General features: G+C 40.5%; 1 protein-coding gene across 3 annotated transcripts in view; it reads left to right on the top strand.

The window, feature by feature from the left end:
• KCTD1 (potassium channel tetramerization domain containing 1) overlaps positions 1-20,272 on the top strand; it is a 169,871-nt gene that overhangs the window by 114,441 nt on the left and 35,158 nt on the right. For all 3 annotated transcript variants that reach the window (XM_033087381.1, XM_033087382.1, XM_033087380.1), the window contains exon 2: positions 12,676-12,854. In XM_033087381.1, coding sequence (XP_032943272.1) covers positions 12,676-12,854 — 179 coding nt within the window. The remainder of the gene's footprint in view (positions 1-12,675; positions 12,855-20,272) is intronic.

Raw genomic sequence — 20,272 nt, 5'->3', positions numbered from 1 at the left:
AACCTCTCTCGGGGCTACCGACTCACGTAAGATTCTACCGTAGAATAAACAAAAGGAGCTGTGGGTAAGCTGACAGGCACTGGAAACTGACCGCCTGAGTATGGAAGTAGACAGGTGGTTGGAAAAGGAGGAGATAAAACTGGTCTGATCCACCCCACACACTTTTCTTTCTGTCTGTCTTCTTGTCTTTCCCGTGTTTTCTTTACCATTAATTTCTCTTCCCTTCTCCCTCCCACATTTCTGGCCTTTTCTCACTTCCTGCCCCACTTCCGCTCCTTTTTATCTTCTCATTTCTTCTTGGCCTCTGTTCTTGGGCTGTTTTCTGCCCCTCTCTTGCTTCTGTAACACTGACCGCTTTTCTCCTTAGACACAATTTCATTACGCACCTCATCCCCCACCATTATGGTGGCGTTATATACCGTGGCTTGTGGTTAAATAACCATCTAATAAAATTAAGCTGGGGCTTTTAAGAATACCAAAGGCATTCTGCTGCACATTTCACTTCCTGGAGCGGAAATGCTCCAGTGCAATGCCGTCTGCTGCCACGGGCAAATGAAAGGCCTGTTTTCAGAGTGATCCAACCCCTAGTGGGTCAGACACTCCCTGATTGCCGCAGACCCAGACAGCACATTTGAGACAGGAGAATGAATGCAGGCTGAGATCCTGGGTATTTTCCTTCTCACTTTAAATCAACTAACTTTTTTGACCTTGGGCAGTTAATCGAAACGTTCCCGCCTCAGTTTTCCTTTTTTGCAAAAGGCAGTATTTGCCTTGCTCTCCTCCCTTTCTGGACCTTTTAAAAGACTTACAGGTTACGATTGTTCATAAAGTCTTTGGCATTCTGGTATCGCATAGATAACTACTTCGTATGCAGTAAGGTGGTAAGGTGGCGTGTAGTATATAAATTCCAGGTATGGTTTTTTTCTAATGCGTTTCCATTTTTTGTACCATCCTTTTCTCGCCACTCAGATTGATCTTTAAAAAGTTGGTTTGTTTTTTCACTCTTGTTGGTATTTTAAGATGCTTCTCCAAGAACACAGATGTCTCCTTTACAGGGTGAAAATTGTAAAGTACAGCTCATTGCAATAAAATACCAAAGAGGATGATTGCCTCGCTGCTGTCTTTACTGCTCATTTGCCTTCTTCCTAATCTGTGCTTTCAATGCTATCTCCTCCCCCCATCAGGTCCTAAGCAGGAAGTTTCATCAATCAATGTCCCCTCTAAAATATCTGAGAAACAAGTCTGCTGTGCTCATTCCAGGGCCAGCAGTTCAGCTGCAGGCACTGTTGGGCTCCCAGGGTCACTGGCCACAGATGACTGCTGGCAGATCCAGCTTTGGCCACATAGGAGCAGAGCCAAAGTGGCCCATTGATTTACCTCCACTTTTATTTAATACCAGTTCAAATGGGAATAATGTGATTCAATTGGAAATAATGTAACTCAGAACCAGGATGACCCAAAGAGCCAGAAGAAAATCAGTCTGCATCTATGAGGATAAAGATCCCACCTAACACCACATTTCACCTAGGAGAAGCATTTTTGGCAAACCACTAGACCTCTGGCATGCCGCTCAGCACGACACACCACCCACTGGAACTGGTGCACAAACATTGAGACTACTTCCCTTAGTCGTCCCAATTTTTTTTATTACTTAATATGTCTTTTTGAAAAGATGACACTGAGTCTGCTTATAAGAGATTCTCACTTTCTTAAAAAGCATCCTTTTTTTCAGCACTAAAACATTTTTTTTTCTATTTTGTAGGGGAATCTAAAATAAGCTGCTTTTAGACCGCTCTAGTATTTTAGAACAATGCAAAATATAAATAAATAATATTCCAATAAAACAATACTAAGTAAAGAATCTCTCTGAAGTAGGCATTCTTCTCATTAAGTACCATATTTTATTGGCCATTTCCTCCTGTCAGTGAAGGCTAATAAAAAGCAGTAGTGATTAAAATTTAATCTAATCAGCTAGAGAAAATGCTGTGATTGTTAAGAAGTATCTCTTTGTTGGTATCTTTTTTTTTCTTTCACTCATACTCTTGGAATGCCTTTCATTTCATGACCAGTTCTCCTTTCTTACAAAGGAATTTTAAAGTCCAATGCAGACTTCCTAAAATGCTAACTTTCTTAAGACATTTGAGTCTCTATCATTTAAACTTTTTAAAATCACAGAATTATATAAAAAAAAAAAAAAAATCCAGACCGCAAAAAGCATTATAGACCAACTGATTCAACTGCATATATTATAAATGGGAAAACTTGAAGTGAAAGATGAAATAATTTGCCAGGGCCACATAACTCATCAGTGACATGCCCCGGCTAAAACTTGGGTCTCTGCTTTCTCACATCCTGGGGAAAACGTTTCTGAATTTAGAAACCTCTATTGATATCAACACTGTGAGAAGCACTGCAGCTAGTTTCCTCTTTAAAAGGTAATTGGGTCAAAGTTAGGAATATGATCCTTGTAATGTGGAATTCCCAAATTTAGGTAGGTCTTATTTAAAAATAACGTGTCCTGGATTCATATAACCAAGAAAGGTGCGTTCCTGGCTATACCAAAGTATTGTTTGCCTCCAAAATGATTCACTTAGGAGTGTCAATAAGTAGTTCTCAGAGCATTGAAAGCATAATTTGATTTAATTTTTTTTTTATTTACATAGGGATCTCTTGTCATCAGGATTTCCCTGTGCGTATGGCTAATAACCAAATTAGACTCAACTCCCTGAATAGTTTACTTCTGCAGTGCCCAGCCCAGCACCAAATAATGTAGCCAGCCAATATTTTCTAAGTGAATGAACGACAGCAAATGAACTTATTGAACACAGCTACTATGTAAGTTAGAGTCAGCCAGTATATCTACAAACCTGTGTATCTTAATTTTTTTTTTTTATGCAAAAAGTTCAGGCCAATAGACATCTAAGAATCCAATCCCTAAGATGAAGTTCCCAGGGACTCAGTTAAGGTTAGAAGGAATTTAGCTGTTGACACTGTCGGATAAGGAATTTTTATGACCGTATCCAAGAAGTCAATAAGTCAAGTTTATTGTCTTATTTAGGGGCAGATGTGTCCTGTAGTTAACATCTAGGAGTAGCAGTTAGGGGAGTAAATAAAATGCCACTTCTCTGTGGTGGGGAAATAATGTGGTCCATGGTGGGGGAAGGAGCTCACTTCCTGGGCCAGCTGGCTCCTGCCTTCTGCATGACCAGTGACCGTCCAACCAGTTGGGTTCATCCCAGAACAGACTGAGTGAAAGAATGCGGATGATTCAAGGCAAATCTATCCCTTTTCTTGTGAAAGCCAGAGCGCGGGTAGCCTAGTAATGGAGAGTGGTAACCCTATCCTGGTACTCAATGGCTAGCATGTAACTATCACAGTAAATTCATTACGAGATAATTATAGGCTGAGCCACTTGACCTCAGCGTCAACTTCCTTCTCTGTGAAATGGTGATAATACTTAACATTGTGCAGAGGTTTCTGGTTTCAGACTAGAAGGCCCTCTGAGAGCTCTAGAGACTGCTTCATTGCCAACCCTTGCTGCTATGTGCACCTTCCTCTAAGAGAGTGCATGCAGAACATCGGCTTCTGGAAACACAGGAGGTATACCTGTACAGCTTTCATCATCTTGCTCTTGCTGTGTTTTAGATCTGGCAATGGAGGGGTCCTGGGGCGTCGGGGGGGTCGGGGGGAAGGAGGCTGATGGCTGGATAGTTCCCAACAGTGTGGAAACCATAGGCTCCTGCCCCTTTCTTTCAGTATCAAACTAAATAGACTTCTGTGTCAGCTAAATATGAGCATACCATGACCTGAGGCCCATTTAATTTTCTTTTCTGCACAGTTTCCTCCCTGGAAAGAAAATTAAGGGAAAGAAAGCATTATCCCTAAGTTCAGTTCCATTTCTGTATTTCTTCATTCAGTCCTTCATTTAAAAATGTCAAAAAAATCCTGATTGTGAAGGTAAAATATAGCAGCATGCCAAGTATGTTCTAATTGATTTAATTGGGCAATAAGTTTTTTCCTTTTCTAAAATAGCATTTTTTATTTCAAAAGTAATAAATATTCAACATTATAAAATACAAAAGAATAAAAACAAAACCAAAATTTACCTGTCCTAGCCCTTTTAATAATTCGGTGGCATCTAATTCCAGAATTTCTCATTGTACATACTCATGCTTCTGCAAAAATGGCCTTTTCCTGTGTAAATAAAAATTTTTTAACTCAAATTATGCTTTAAATGCTCTGCACTACTTACTGACACTTCTAAACAAATCATTGGGGTGGGGGGTAGGCAGATAATATTTGATATAGCCAGGAATACACCAGTATATGAATCCAGGGCACGTTATTTTTAAATAAGACCTACCTCATGTTTGGGAATTCCACATTACAAGGATCATAAAACTTTTACAGAGCATGCTTTCACTTTAATGTTTTAATTTTTTAAAACTAGTAACATTTATAGTTGGGCTGTAGTGTGCGTCTAAAAATACTTTGTGATGTTTTAAGTGCATTTAAAAATATCCAAGAAATCTAATTTAAAAATTAACCCAGCTACAGAAAACACAGCAAAATTCTATCAAAATGTTCTTGTTTTTCAAGTTCACTTTCCTTTTGGGAAAAAAAAGCAGAGACATTTTGGCAAATAGTTGTTCTTTTCATGGTCTCAGCTTGGTAAGTGAATAAGGGAGCTTCTCAGATACGTATTTCATTATGAAAAAGAAATAAAAACAAAAAGGCACATTGAGGCCATTCACTTCAGATCTGGCAGAGACTGTCCATTGAAATAGATAAACAGTAGTAAGAAGAGAAACATTTTGCTATTTCAGATTAGGAAGTAATTGCAGGTTAATTTAACACAGTTGTTAGTCATTTTGAAACTTTAAAGCCCCCGATTTTTTATTTGTTTTTTTCCAAAGCTGTGAAATTAAGATTTTGACCTGAAAAGAAAGATCAATACAGTTCAAGCGCCATTTCATTTTCTGAACCTGCTATAATGATTTCATCCTCTACTTCCTTTCATACACTTTGTCCAAAGCACATAACTAGCATCTTGTTAGGCTCTGTCCTATTTTCTGTTTATTTATCTATACCCCGCAATAAAATAACTTACCAGCTGCTGGCTTTGCCTCTGTGTAGGGTGGGAAGATTCATCCCTGTCTTAGAGATGAGGAAACTAAAGTCCGATAGGTTTGGTAACTTCTTGAGGAGAACGCCAAGGCTGATCCTGAGCTCAAACCAGGTCTTCAGATTCCAAAAACCAGGGCTCCTTCTCCTGTACCGTCTGAGCGTTGTGCATAGGTGACTTTTCCAGCTATATTGTGTGAAAGTTGTCTTACCTTAAAAAAAAATGTTTTTCTTTACTATTTTCAGGCAGAAATCTTTCTTCGCTTTGTTATATACTTTCTGATCTGTTAGTCTGGGGTTTGATTTTGGAATGACTTACTTTTGGGTGAGTTTTGTATGGCCTAGAAAACCAGTGACCACACTTGTTATGAGTGTATGAATTAAGAATAAGTAGGTTCTATGAGTTTGAAGGGGGCTCCTGTGAATAAAGTGAATTGAAGATACCAAATTTGGATGCTCAGAAGACTTTTCATTCTAATTCTCTGCTTACTTCAGAGTTGACAGGAGCCCTCCTCTAAATAAACTATATGTACAGTACTCACCAATTTTGAAGCACAGCTGGGGCTGCTTTTTTTTTTTTAATTCGTGAAATTATAAGAAATTTTTTTTTTCTCTCGTCAGGGTCCTTATTCTATTTAGTCAATAGAGACCGTAGAGCTTGACTTATGGTGGGAGCCCGATAAGGATTACTTGAATGAAGAAACAAATGAGGCCTCTTGCAAAATACATTGATATTGTGGTTGAGAGTCTTGTTATACGATTAGGTGACTGGTCAGTATAGTGATGTTTTTCTACAAGAGCCATTATTGTGAGTCCAATAGGATTGTGTCAGTCCTAAAATAACATTCCCAAGGCAACCACAAATTACCATCCCCGGAAGCAGGATCCTGGCCTAAGATACTTTGATTACAGTTTGCATGCCCTAAAAATGGTTGGCCCACTATCAGAAAATATAATTAATCAGAACACTGCATTCTCCAAGCATTCCAAATTATATAGACGCTACTTGAGTATGAGGTGTGGGGGCGGAAGGGGGAGAGAAAGAGATAAATACATGTATTTTAAACCCAGGTTGAAATTTGTGGGAAAGGTATGATTTGTATTAAATTCCTTTGCTGCTGTATTGAATGATATGAATTACAATATAAAATAATATAGATAAGCATTTTACTATTGACGTGCTTTTCTGGAGATATCCCTAAGAAATCTGTTTCTTTTCCCAGTGAAAAAGGTAATATAGTTCAACTTGAGAGTGAAACGTGACGTAAGACATTCTTAACAAATAAAGTCATTAAGACTTTCAGTTTAAACTTCAGCTCATTTGTTCAAGGCAGTGCCCCTGGGGCTCCTGTTTGAACAGCACACAGCTAGGTTAGATTTAGGAGGCAAATTTCTCGTTAGCTTCTTTGAAAGATGCCTGGAGTCAAATCCCTGGAAGGATTCTCCTACCAAAAAAATCATTGCCGCTCTGTTAGGTAGGTGAGATGGATGATTAAGCTACAAGAAAGCCACAGACTGAAGGCAGCTGGGAAATGGGAATGTTAAAGGTAAACTGATCAACATGCCTGGGAAATCCATCCAGGATAGAAATGGGGTAAAGAAGAATTAGAAGTAAAATTTCAGGCGCTGTTTCATGTCAGAGTATTTTAGTCACATTTGGTGACTCCTATGAGAGGAAATAATAAACATCTTTTTGGCTTTTAAAAAAAGTCAACATTTCACACAAATTTAAATGCGTACCTTAACAGTAAACTGTTTTGTTGGAGGAGTCTTTTTCCAGGATTATTTTTGGTTTATTTTCTTTTTCAGTAGAACTTAGAGAAGAGGTAAATCCATCTTAGGTGTCCATGTGGATACAACTATGTAACCACCCAGATCAAGATTTAGAACTGTTCTGGCTCTCCAGAAGGCTCCTTACCCCACCACAGGTGGCCAGCGTTCTGGGCTTTGTCATCAGATTCATTTTGCTGTCTGTAACTTTGTGTGAATGGAATCCTACAGAATGTGCTTTTGTGTCTGGTGTCTTGTCCCAGCTCTCTCTCTATGAGATGTTGTGTGTGCAACATCATTTTTTTTCCTCACTGTGTGGCTATTAATTTCTTTTATTTTCATGAAATCAGTAAAGAAGGAGAAATAGTGTTGGAAGAGGGAAATGCATGTGTTTTCGGGTCGTAAACCATTTGTATTCAGTTCTAAAACACCACTGCCTCTCCATTTCCACATGAGTGATCAGTTCATATTTGTCATGATTTGGGTTTCCATGAATTAACAAAAATTCAAGCAGAGTTTACCATACTGTCCAGTATGATAGCCACTAGCCACAGGTGGTTACCGAAACTAAAATTAAAATTAATTAAATTAAAAATTCAGTTCCTCACTTTCACTAGCCATACTTCAAATGCTCAGAGAGTCACATATAGCTCATGGTTACCATACTGAATGGCGCACATATAGAAGGTTTTTGTCATTATTGCAGAAAGTTCTCTTGGACAGTGCTATTTAGGAAGGTAGCTGTTAGCTCTCTTCCTCTTTTTCTTCCTCTTTTCCGGACATAAGGATGTTATGGTGTGTTTTATTTATTTTTTCATTGTAAATTATCATTTACAGCTGAGCCTTGAATAAGGTAGGGGTTCGGGGCATTGACCCCTGCACTGTCAAAAACACTAGTATAACTTTTGACCCCCCCCCAAAACTTCAGTTGTCCCTCAGTATCTATAGGGGGTTGGTGCCAGGATCCCCCACAGACACTAAAGTTTGAGAATGCTCAAGTCCCCTATATAAAATGGCGTACATCAGTGCCTTCAGTTGGCCCTCTGCCTCTGCGGACTCCTAGCCACAGATCGAACACAGTGCAGATATTTATTGAAAAAAATCTGCATATAAGTGGAACTGTGCAGTTCAAACCCGTGTTGTTCAAAGATCACCTGCAATTCTGTGGTTCTCAGATGATGACGTTATAAGCTTCTGTTCCCTGCATTAGCCGCCCGCCCCCCACCTTGGGAAAAATATAAGTGAGAGCATGCTCACCATCTGCTGAACTTTTAATTTCTAGAATGTTCCACATGCTCTTTCACTTTGGGGCCTTGGCAAGACTGCTTGGAATTCTCCTTCCAGCTTCCCATTGTGTGCGGACTTCTCATCCATCAGATCTCAGCTCAGACCGTCTCCAGGAAAGCTTCCCCGCTCTCCTCCATGCCCTGACCTCCAGCCTGGGTTACGTGTTTTCTCAGTTAAGCTACCATAGCAACCTGGCCTTCCTCGGCCTCTTAGTAGTTGCTTGTTTTCTGGCTTCTCTCTCGCACTGAACAGCAAGTCTGATAAGGCCAAGGAGCCGTCTGACATGCTCTGTGGTACAGTGCCTGGCACTTAGGAGCTGTTCATAAATAATGGGGAAGGAAGGAACCAAGGGCTGCCCAAGGAAGGGGCAATAACCCCGTAGTGTAGTGTTAGGGCAGGATTCCTCCCGCCTGAGTGTGGAGTCTGTTCCTGAAAGGGGTTTATTAGAGACGACTTTCTGTCTGGACACCTTTCAGAGTATACATCAGTGCTCTGAGCTGTTTCCTCCGTAGTGATGATGGCACATCTAAGACATTTGCACAGCCTTTCTGGTTAAAGTTCATGGTTTTCATTTAATCAGAAGTAATACTGAAAGACATAGGCAAACTGAGATGCTAAGGGGTGAGTGATACTAGGGAAGGACAGATGGGAAAGTAGAATTGAAGAATGGCGATAATATGATAGAAAATTCTGCTGCATCTGTCATCAGGCAGCTGTCTTTGGCATCACGGGCCAGGTGTCACCAAGCCAAATGACCTCACAGAAAGGCAGCCATGGAAAGGCAGGGTATTCTTTCAGAATAGGTAACAGGAATCCTAACTCACATTCACTTTAAAAATAAATGTATTTGCCCAAGCAACAGGAAATCTAGACTAGGAGGCTCCGAGTCCCTTGTGTCGGTGTCTCAACAACGTCAGTGAGCGCCCAGGTTCTCTGCAATGCTCAGTCAGCCATTCTGAACGTTGGTCTCATCCTCCGGCTGGTAGGGACATAACTGCTGCAGGAACAGGCATCCCATCCGGGACCTCCGTGCCCAAATGAAGAAAAGTGTCAGCTCCAGTCACAGGTGAGGGAAGGGGGTTCCAGAAGTGTGTTCAGCGAGGCATCTAGAGTAGATGCAGTAACTACTGAGGTGGCTGTTATAAGCACCAAGACCTTCCAGCCCCAACCCCAGCCTGTGGATTTTAAAAGTGCTTTCAGCCCACACCATACAGATAATACTGACTGGGAAACCCTTGACTCTGTTAGGGAATACCAGTTAATGCCTTAGAAGTGATCTTAGCTAAGACGACGCAGACAGACCAGGATGGAAAGAGAGAGTCTAGGAGAAGAGATGGGAAGGCTGACCAGAGACCATTTCTAATACTTCACAGTCCTGCTAGAGTCGGCCCGAGCCCAGCCATCGTGAAACTCCCTCCTTGCCCTTAAGGATTAATCCCCACTCCCCAGCTGAAGAAACACTGGTTTGATTTTAAATTTAACAATATCCATACATTTATGATTTACAAGGTAAAGGGTATATATTCTGACCAATCTGGAATCCTTCAGCTGATCAGTTATACTTTTTCTGCTAGATAGACCTTGCAGTGTTAGAGCTGTGCTGAATGAGGTCACAGTCTAACTACACTATTAACCCTGCAAATCTGTTCGTTTTCGCCCGAGCACCCTCAGGCAGGATATAGAATGTGTCCAATTGAAAAACTAGTACAGACCCTGCAGTGCTGTGATGGGCTGAATTATAACGGAGGGTGGTGTGTGTGGGGTGTGTGTCTTTAGCCAGGAAATCATTTTCTAAAAGGAAGTCAGGTAGTATGTATCTCTTAAAAGTAGACGTTATATGATTGCCTTTTCAAAGGAAATATGTGTTTTCTGTCATCCAGATTGTAAAATGCAACTTTTAACATTTCTGACCCTTAACTGTTTTATATTTCCTACCAACGGTGTCTTTGGTTTTCAGTTCTTTCCCCCTACCCAGTACCTCTTTGACTTTGTTTTTCTACGTTACAAATATCCTTTTGTGTTTTTCATTATCTATTTTCCATTGTTTAAAATATACAGGAACATATAAAGAATAATATAATGAACACCCATGAACACACCACTCAGTTGAAGAAATAAAATCTTAACTCGTTTTCTGTGACTGCTTCTGGGCTCTGTTTAATTCAGCATGGAGAAAAGCACAACACAGATGGTCAGCGTTTTGTGGAAAGATCCAGACACCACCCCATTCACAGTAGATGCGGGGTTTCAGAAAGCCCGGGTAGCATTCACCGTCTTGCCTGGACATGTGGTTAATGCTAGGTAGTCTAACAGTTGTGCCCCAGGTAACTCCTGAAGCTGTTTCAGATCATAAAATCTATGATGTTTTGCAGATTTATATTTTATCATGCTGGGTTTTATGCACAAAAATTAGATGACTTCCTCTTTGTAATCTCCATCAAAGGCATTTTTCAAAATCCCTTTATTATGCCTCATCACTGGCTTTGGCACACATTGTTTGCATGTTTGAAAACAATCTCTGGCTAAATTATAAATCTGAGAGTATACTTCTGGTGTTCAGAATTCAGTCATAAAGGGTATTTTAGCTTATTCCTCAATTGTGGATTCCAAATATTTGACGCCTTCACTGAGTGCCGGAGACCTGACCTGGCTTGTCTGTGGTTTGGGCTCTCGAAGCAGCCAACCATGTTTGGATAGTATTTGAAATATTTATATTATGTCCATGGGAAGGATGTGATATTTCATTTTCTCAAGAGTATGGTTTCTGTCACTTGTTCTTGCTGCTACCATGTGATCTCCTCCTCCTGCCGTTGGCTCACATTGTACCTTTGCCTGTGGAACGAAACACTGTACCTTGACATCTGCTTCAGCTCCACTTGGGAACTTGGTTTCTTCAAGAAGTCCAGCATACAGAAGAGCAGCTCGCTCGGGGTTCATAAGCTCATACTCGTCACTAGAGGGTACAAACTTACCTGCAGAGTACCTAAAACTCAGATAGTACCAAACCTTATATGTACCGGTGTTTTTCCTATACACACGTACCTATGATAAGGTTTAAACTACTCTCGTGCTTTGGGGCCATTGTTAAGTACAAGAGGATTACTTGAATGTGGGCATGGCCATACTGCATAACTCGATCTGATAACAGACCATCTGATAAAGGGACTAAGGGTGGGGAACGTCTAGAGCCTGGATACCCTGAACGAAGGGATGATTCACGTCCCATGTATGACAGAGCAGGATGGCAGGAGATTTCATCACGCCATTCAGAATGGCACACAGTTTAAAACTTATGAACTGTATTTCTGGAATTTTTCATGTAATATTTTCAAATTGTGGTTGACTGTGGGTAATTGGAACCTCGGAAAGTGAAACCATGAATAAGGGGGGACTGCTATACACTTTTATTGGGGAAGGGGAACAGGACTTTATTGGGGAACAGTGTGTACTTTCAGGCCTTTTTTCCAAGTCAAGTTGTTGTCCTTTCAGTCTTAGTTGTGGAGGGTGCAGCTCAGCTCCAGGTCCAGTTGCCGTTTTCTAGTTGCAGGGGGCACAGCCCACCATCCCTTGTGGGAGTCGAACTGGCAACCTTGTGGTTGAGAGGACGCACTCCAACAACTGAGCCATCTAGGAGCTCAGCGGCAGCAGGTGCCGTGTTCAATTTTAGTTGCAGGAGGTGCTGCCCACCATCCCTTGCGGGACTTGGGGAGTTGAACCAGCAACCTTGTGGTTGAGAGCCTACTGGCCCATGTGGGAATCGAACCGGCAGCCTTTGGAGTTAGGACCATGGAGCTCTAACCCCCTGAGCCACCGGGCCGGCCCTACTATACACTCTTTTGAAAGCATCCCGAGGCCCACAGTCTTTCAGGGAGAGAAACAGGGAACTAATGGGTAGAGTATGGATAGATTTTATTTTTCAATTTTTTGACTTAGAAACTTGTGGTATCTATTTACAAGCCTGCTTTAAGTGTGTGAGCTGATGGCTAGACCAGTCATGCCCACTTTTTCCTGATTTGAAAAATAGAAAACAAAGAAAACATTTTGTAGAACACGAGGGTTGAAAAGTCTGTATTCCAACTGCATCGCAATAAGGAAGTTTTCAAAAAGAAGGATAAAGCGTACGTGTTTTATTTAAATGTGCTTTAAGTGTTGATTACCTTTTCATTTGGAATGAATGGTACTTCTCTACATGCCATTTGCCAGTTGTTAAGTGTGAGAAACCATTAGTAAAATTCACCATAGGACTCAGGATGATTTGAAATGAACACTAGTCCAGCTTCTTGATTCTGAGCATGAGAAGTTTTTTCCTTTTCTTTGTTACAGAATTTGGTTTTCTAACATTCATTATAATAAAAGTGAGAGCTTGCTGATTTTCCAGATTTTATTGCCAAATGAGTATCAGCTTTAGTCACTGGCTTATTCTTGATGATGTATGTGTTTCCTTTCTCTCCACTGAAAAAAGAAAACATGTCTAACTTGCTTGTCTCTCTGTAGGACAGTCGGCCCAATATGTCAAGACCTCTGATCACTAGATCTCCTGCATCTCCACTGAACAACCAAGGCATTCCTACTCCAGCACAACTCACAAAATCCAATGCGCCCGTCCACATCGATGTGGGCGGCCACATGTACACCAGCAGCCTGGCCACCCTCACCAAATACCCTGAATCAAGGTAATCCAAAAAACAGAAACGTCACGCTCAGGAGTGCATGTATTTGATGATCTAACTGTTTTCCTTTTGACCAGCATAGCTGCCTGGCCTCACCAGGGCCGGGCTTAGGACATGAAAGCACCGTGCGGGCCACCCTGCTACCAGGGCTGCTCCTGGACATGCTGTAAATCTTCTACGAGTCAGGGCTTGACTCATAGCTTAGTCAAATACACGTAAAAATGTCACGTAAGAATGGAGTTCTGGGATATTTCACTCTGCAAAGATCTTCACATGTTTTTAGTGTAGTACGTAAAGGACAGTGATTTCTACCCCGTACCTTTTTTCTGTCCTCTTCTTCTAAAACATACTTTCTTATCAGTTCTTAGAATTTTACAGATCACTGGCCTACCATCTCGTGAACTAGAGAGAAAAGAAAAGTAAGAGAGACTTACCAGTGAGACAATATATATAAAACAGTATTCAAAAGTTCAGGAAGCCAAGATAGTCTTGTTTAAAAAAAAAAAAAAAATGAAGGGCAGTGGAACTCACGAGAGTGCAAGGCAGGTAAGTAAATATAGAAACTGTATGAAGATGGTGATTGGTTTACAAATAGACAGTATACACCATGCTTATGAAATCCGCCCTCCAATGCCCCCACACACTCATTTCTAAAGGAGTTCCAAGGAAACAATTTACTTTGCACCTTAGGACAACCCCCCTGGTTCTGCCCAGAGTTGGGGGCCATGCCCAGATCCTATAGGGGAATTTATCTTCACCAGCTCTGCTGGTGGGTAGGGTAGGAGGCATGAGCTCACCTGGCCTGACGTCAGGGAAAAGTCTGTTTCTGTACTTGTTTCTGCTCATATGAAATGGAAGCACACCGCTTGGGCTTCAGAAGGGCACCAATTGCATTTTCAGGACCCTCTTAGGAAGTGACAGACAGCTTACAGCCTAAGTAGGTAGCACTAACATAAAAATCACTGTCATCTTGATAACTGCATGAAGATTGGATTTTTGTTTTTGTTTGGTTAATCTCATTCCACTACCTGATATTTTATGAGAGAATGTGAAGGTTGAGAAGAAGAAAGATGAAATATTTTCCCTCTCGATTTCCAGATTTAATTTCTACAGTCAAAATGAAATGATTTTTTAAAAATCGATCTCTATTCAGTTATCCAAAGTAACTATATATTTTTAAATGAAATGATCATACCAGTCACTTATTAGTATTATTGAGTCCCCACCTTCCCTAAGTGCATTGTGGTAGATGCTACAAAATCATGTTACATGATAGCTAAACTTTGCAAGAATATCATTATATAAGTAGTGTTCTTTTTTTTTAAATGTCTATTTCCATTTCTTCTAACCTTCTGCTAATACCAGCAGCAATATTAGAAAATCACTGTGCCTCTTCAGGTGAACACTTAATTCTAGGCGGCAAGTCAGAAAACATATATAAGAGTCGAAAAGTAAATCTTCATCTGTAACAACATTCCCTGGTCTGGTCTGATGACCTTTTGCTTCTATCTGATGTTAAAACTTTGATACATACAGGAGGGAAGTTAATAACGACACCATTTGCATGTGACCTAAGCAGCAGGTTTCCTTCTAGTGTTCACTGTAGCCAGGTAGGTCTCTTCCCACTGACGGAGGCCTGACGGGGTTTTTGGCCTTGGGGAATCTCCCTGGTGTCCCTGGGCCCATTGGCAGTGGTAGAAGGTAGGGTCAGAGACTCTGTTTATTCAGTTCCTCTCTCTCAAATTAGTTGCCACTTTAGTCATCCTGATGCTTCATATTATTAAAGACCTTGAGTAGTGTCTCATTGGGAGAGCCTTCCTCTGGCCTCGTCTCCATGGGTATGTCTAAGAGACTGCTTTGTGACCCTCACACGCCCCACCTCGGGACGTGCATCACATTCCATGCATGTCAGTACTCTTGGTACCTGCACTGTCTCATGACAGCCACTGGTCAGGTGAGCTAATGAGCGCTGCAAATGTGGCTGATCCAAACGGAAATGTCCTCTACGTGTAAACTATACACTGGATTTTAAAGACGTAGTACCAAAAAAATGTAAACTCTCGATACTTTTTTATATTGATTTCATGTTGGAATGATAATATATTGAGTTAAATAAAATATGTCATTAAAATTAATTTCACCTGTTTATTTTTACTTGGTTAATGGGGGGCGACTAGAAAACGCAAAATGACATGTGTGTCTTCCTTTTATTTCTGTTGGACAGTCCTGAAGGATACACTGATTTTTAAAGTGAATAAGCCTATTCCAACCCCAACCTGTTATGTATATGCATCATAAATTGAGTATCCCCTTCGCCAACTTAATGAGAAAAGATAAAATTGTTTATCTTCCTTTTCCCTATGCTTTCTTGTCTCCAAAAGGCCACAGTATCATGGGAGCTACATCAAACATAATTGGTGGTTCATTAGTGCCGGGTTTGAATGTTGATGCTGCCATTTATCTGATAGTTGTTTGGCCAGGGATAGGTCCAATTTCTGAGTGCCTGTCTTCTCTCTTGTCGACACAAATGTATCTTCATGCAAGGTTATTGGGAGGATTAAATGTGATTACGAAAAGCCCGCCATGGCCCTGCGCCCAACGCATAATATTACCTTTGTGCTTAATCTTCTGCCAAACCCAGCAGTTGCTTTTTTTTCAAACTGCCTCCAAATTCCAGATATAGTTCATTTCTTTGCTTCCCAGACTATGGAAACAGCCTCACTTCTGGATTCTTGCCTGAATTACTACAGGCCAAGGGACTCCTCACCTGCACCTCTGGCCCTTTGTCTAAATGCCCCCACCTGTCGCAGCACTGCCGAGCTTTCCCGGATCTTCTTTATCATTAGGAGATCTTTTGAAACATATGCCAGGACTCTTCGAAACAAGCCTTGTAATGTAACTTTTGTTTCTGTTGCTTACACTTAGAGCAGATGACACAGGTTTAGATATTTAATTGACCACTGTGTGTTGCTTTGCTCCCTCTTGGTGTTTTGGTTTTTGTTTTTGGTAAGTAAATAAAATGTTCATCTCCAAGCAACAATCAATTTAATGGGATTCATATGCAAATATTAGTAGTCAAACATACCAAGAAGAAATAGTTCTTCATGCTTTTCCCATAGATGTCAGGTGCTTCTTCTACTTCTGGGCAAATCTATTGCATATCATCAACCCTTTTGGGATAAATCCTAGGATGTTAGAATGCCCATGACCATAGAATTACAAACAACTCCAATTCGAAAAGGTGCATTGAACCCTTTTCACCCTATGGGACCCTGCCTTATCCCACCCCCTGAAGGGCACCGTGGTTCCTCTCTCTCCTTTTCCTTGGTGTAGCCCAGAGGGGATGAGGGTTTTTTCTCGGTTTGGTTTTCTAGGATTTCAAGGGCAGACTTGTAGTGTAATTTCTTTATAACAGCTGATCTTAAAAGATGTAATGTCTTTCTACAATTTCAAAGGTCCTGCAAGAGGCGTTGACTCCATTTTGAAATCCTATAGGTGACTTTTTATTCTGTCTCTATGCGCTGCCCACTTGGCTAAAGACCACCTTTAGAACATCTTCCCCAGAAAGTGGTACAGTGGACATCATGGCTAAACATAAGAAGCACCTGGGAAGCATTAAAAGGCCATCCAAGGCCCTGCCCCAGACAAATAAAATAGGAATCTCTGCGATTTTCCTAAGAGATCTGATTTTCACCATCTGGCTTTGAACAACACTAAAATGTATGTCCTGCCAAGCACATAGAAGGTTCTTTCTCATGAATATTTCTTGTACATTATAATGACCATTCTGTCAAAAGAAAAGACCTTTGATCTTCATTTCTTTGATTACCAGTGTTACCTGGTTCCATTGTATGTATGTAACCATGTGCTTTTTAAAAATTGTCTTTGTTGGCTTGTAAGCCCTGAGTAGGGATTCAGTAAGCAAGTTAATTTTACATCTCACAAGGGTGATCACACATCAGGTGTTTTTTTTTTTTTTTTTCGCTAAAGGAACTGATGTTTTTGAAATTAACTGAGGTTTTGCATACATCAGTGATGTTGCTCTGTTTTTACCAATGTTTTGTGTAAGATGCAAAACAGCTCTTTGGAGGTGTTTATGAGACAGGCTGATCCACACCACCTCAGTGATAAACACTGTTCCCTTTTAGAGGAGCCTATGAGTCTCCATTTCTGGATGCTGTTTTGAATTGTAATTGCCAAGAAAAAAAAACCCGTTCAGATCTGCAATAATTTTACATTAAATAAATAAAACAAAAAAAGTCAAGAAAAATATATCACCATCATGAAAAGATTTTAAATGGATATACAAAGAAGATGGAATGTATTTTATTTAACAGTTTGTTAGCTTGATTTATACGTTGTAAATATCTAGACATATGGGAAGGAGGTGGGCCTCACTTGTACGCTTGCCCTGGGCCCTGCAAATTTTAAGGACAGATCTGATATATCTGATTCAAAAATCAAAGGCATCGTTCTTCAGATCATTGATAACAAACAACCTAGGTATCTGAATAATTTGTCGTAAGTAACTAAGATTGGTACCAAATTACATGGTCTTCTTAAAATCTGTTGACGTTCTGAAATGTCTTCTGAGCCACATGTGTGTGATATTAAAGAAATGCTCTATGATTACTTTAAAAGAAGACAGCCTGGATGCAAAGTTAGGTCTATTTTATCCTTTACTGTCACCTCAAACAAAAACAGTATTAATAGCAGCTGTATTGATGGTTATTCAGATGTGGATTTTTTAAAGCCAGAGATTGGGCTGATACTGCGAATTAACCAAACCTATGGGTTGGTAATAAGGCAGGGGTCGTGGCTGAAAGAGCTGACTGCCAGCCCGAGACCTAGAGGTGAAAGACAAGATCTCATGTTACAATCCCCTGAGCCATTCAAGCTGACAGCTTGACAGAGCTTTTGTATATTTTAAAGCCAGTACATGAGTTAACTCCCACATAAGTAGATTATGCTAAATTGGTCTCTCCTAAATAGTAGCAGAGTTACTAAGCACACTGGCATATGTAGGTAATTGCAAAATTCAAGAGACTCGGCTTTCAGCCTTGCAGTCGACACCCATGGCCACCCAAGGGGTTGTGTGTATTTGGAGCTTGAGGATGGAGATGCTTTGCCAGCAGAGATCCGGCTTCTGGCTTGCTTCACTCTCAGATGTGTCAGCCATTAAGGGATGGTTTATGTGGAGCTACATTGAAAGGAAAGTCGGATGAGAGCAATATTAAGGGATTGGTACACACACTCTCATGACGACTGAATTCTAACATTTGGATTTCCACGTGATTGTCATATGCTGGCCTAGGGAGCTTTCTGTAATCCTGTGTTAGGGTTGAGGATTCCACGTGGGACTTTATGACTTCACAGGTCTAAATAGCACTACCATCCCTAGACATAGGTCCAGCAGCTTCATCACACAGGCCCACGTTTCAGGGTCTCAACAAAAAGGCCAAAAAAGAAATGCACCCTATTTGCCAAACAGTTCCCTGAGCTTTCTTTCAGAATGATTGCATGGCACTGAATAGAAGTCTTTTCATTGTAACCTGCTCCTTAGATCAGCATGATTTATAATTCAATGTCTATATCAAGTTAAAAAGTCATGGAATGGGTTATTGGGGTTTTTAGACGAGTAGAAGTCAACCTGAAATCTATCGTTTCAGCACAAGTGGATAAAGAAGGCATATTCCTGCTGCTGTGAAAACGCTTCTGGAAATGCATAAATGAGCACAGTCTACCTAATGTAAACAGTTTTGATTGTTAAGATCAGTTGATCTTAAAAATAAGAAAATTCGTTTATGGAGAGTTTTAAAGGAGGAAAAGCACCTAGCAAATGAAAATGGAAAGTTTCTCTTGGGTAATAGGGGAAATTTTCCTCTTCTCGTCTGTTCATCTTCCAATATTGCTTTCCTAAAATTGTTCCTCAGTTATACAAAGAGTAAATGAAACCAACTTCAAGAGATTTGTGGGGTTTTTTTAAATGATGAAACTGATTTCCTGTTTAGTTCTGAAAAACCTGTCCTTCGGTAACTTACAATGAGTTACAAGAGGATTCAGCAAACTTCCTTTGCCACTTGGGGAGAAGATAAACCTGGCCTTTCAAGTAATCTAACTCATAAAGGTCTTGTCTTAGAGCATAATTCAAAGAAAAATGCAGCCGGACGCCGTTGCCTTTAGTTTTTCCCTGTCGTGTTCTTTCATTCATTCCACAGATTGATTCTGTGCTCCCCATCGGCCAGGCCATATATGTGGCGGAGGGGGAGGACAGATAATCAACAAGTAAACAATCAATAAACTCAGTATATGAGTTAGTACCAGTAAAGTAAGAAGTAAGAAAAAAATAACAATAAACAGGCCCACTTTGGGATGTAGTTTGCCCCTTATTGTCAGCCTAAAGATAATTTTATTCCTATGTTTTATTTTTTTTCAGGGAACATCTTTATTTGTTCATCTGAATTTTCAAAACAAAATCTAGTTTACATTTTAGTTTAGATTTAGAAGCAGATTTTTGTCACAAGTCACCTCTAATCTATCATCAATTACCTATTTTGTTATTCACCTCCTGTTACCTGATGTTTGGCGAATAGATGTGAATCTATTCATTTATATTCACCCTGCATTTCAGTGGGAGGGAAATCCATAGTGAACTTTCCATGGATGTGGAACAGCTCAAGGCCAAATCATCTTCAGATCACCTCACTAGCATGTTCACCGCAGTACTGTTTCTGGTATATTTTCTTTCATTTTGCATATGTTGGTCACTGAAGTTATATTTGGTTTTGACAAAAATAGAGTTAAAAGATGTTGATAAATAAATGTGGGCAGAAGCCCCTTGGAGGCCAGTAATAACCAGGCTGGTTGATCCCTTAGCCCACTCCTAGGTTAGAGCAGGAAGAAGGTGAGGGGTGGCAGAGCAGAGACCGTGGGGACAACACTGGGTATCTTGCGTGAAGACAAATCAGGGAAGGACTGTGGGTCATGTTCTTGATTTTTATTAACTTCTCACTTACCAAGAACTCGATCTCAGCTTAGAAAGAAACCCTCTCCCTGGAGAGCTCTTTCTCACTTCATTTTCATCCTTGTATCCTTGATACCTACTATTGTACCTGCCACAGAGAGAACATTCAAAAGTTTGCTTGATATGCAAATTAATTAATGGTAAAATATTGTAAATAGAGGCCAGATCCTCAAACCCATGAAGGTAAATATCTGAGTAGAAACTATTCAAAACAGAAAGTTAAGTGTAAAGGCAGGGCTGGGTTCCTACATGTTATCTCATTTAATGTGCTATAGTAACCTCGTAGGTTGGGGCTGTTCTTTATCCCCATTTACAAATGAGAACACAGAGGTTAAGCAACCGTGTTCAGTCTTATTCTGCAAACAGCCAGGATTCCAACTCCTACTCTGACTCCGGG

The sequence above is a fragment of the Rhinolophus ferrumequinum genome, chromosome 19 (genome assembly GCF_004115265.2).
Source record: "Rhinolophus ferrumequinum isolate MPI-CBG mRhiFer1 chromosome 19, mRhiFer1_v1.p, whole genome shotgun sequence".
NCBI lineage: Eukaryota > Metazoa > Chordata > Mammalia > Chiroptera > Rhinolophidae > Rhinolophus > Rhinolophus ferrumequinum.
This window is presented reverse-complemented; position numbering and strand designations above follow the sequence as displayed.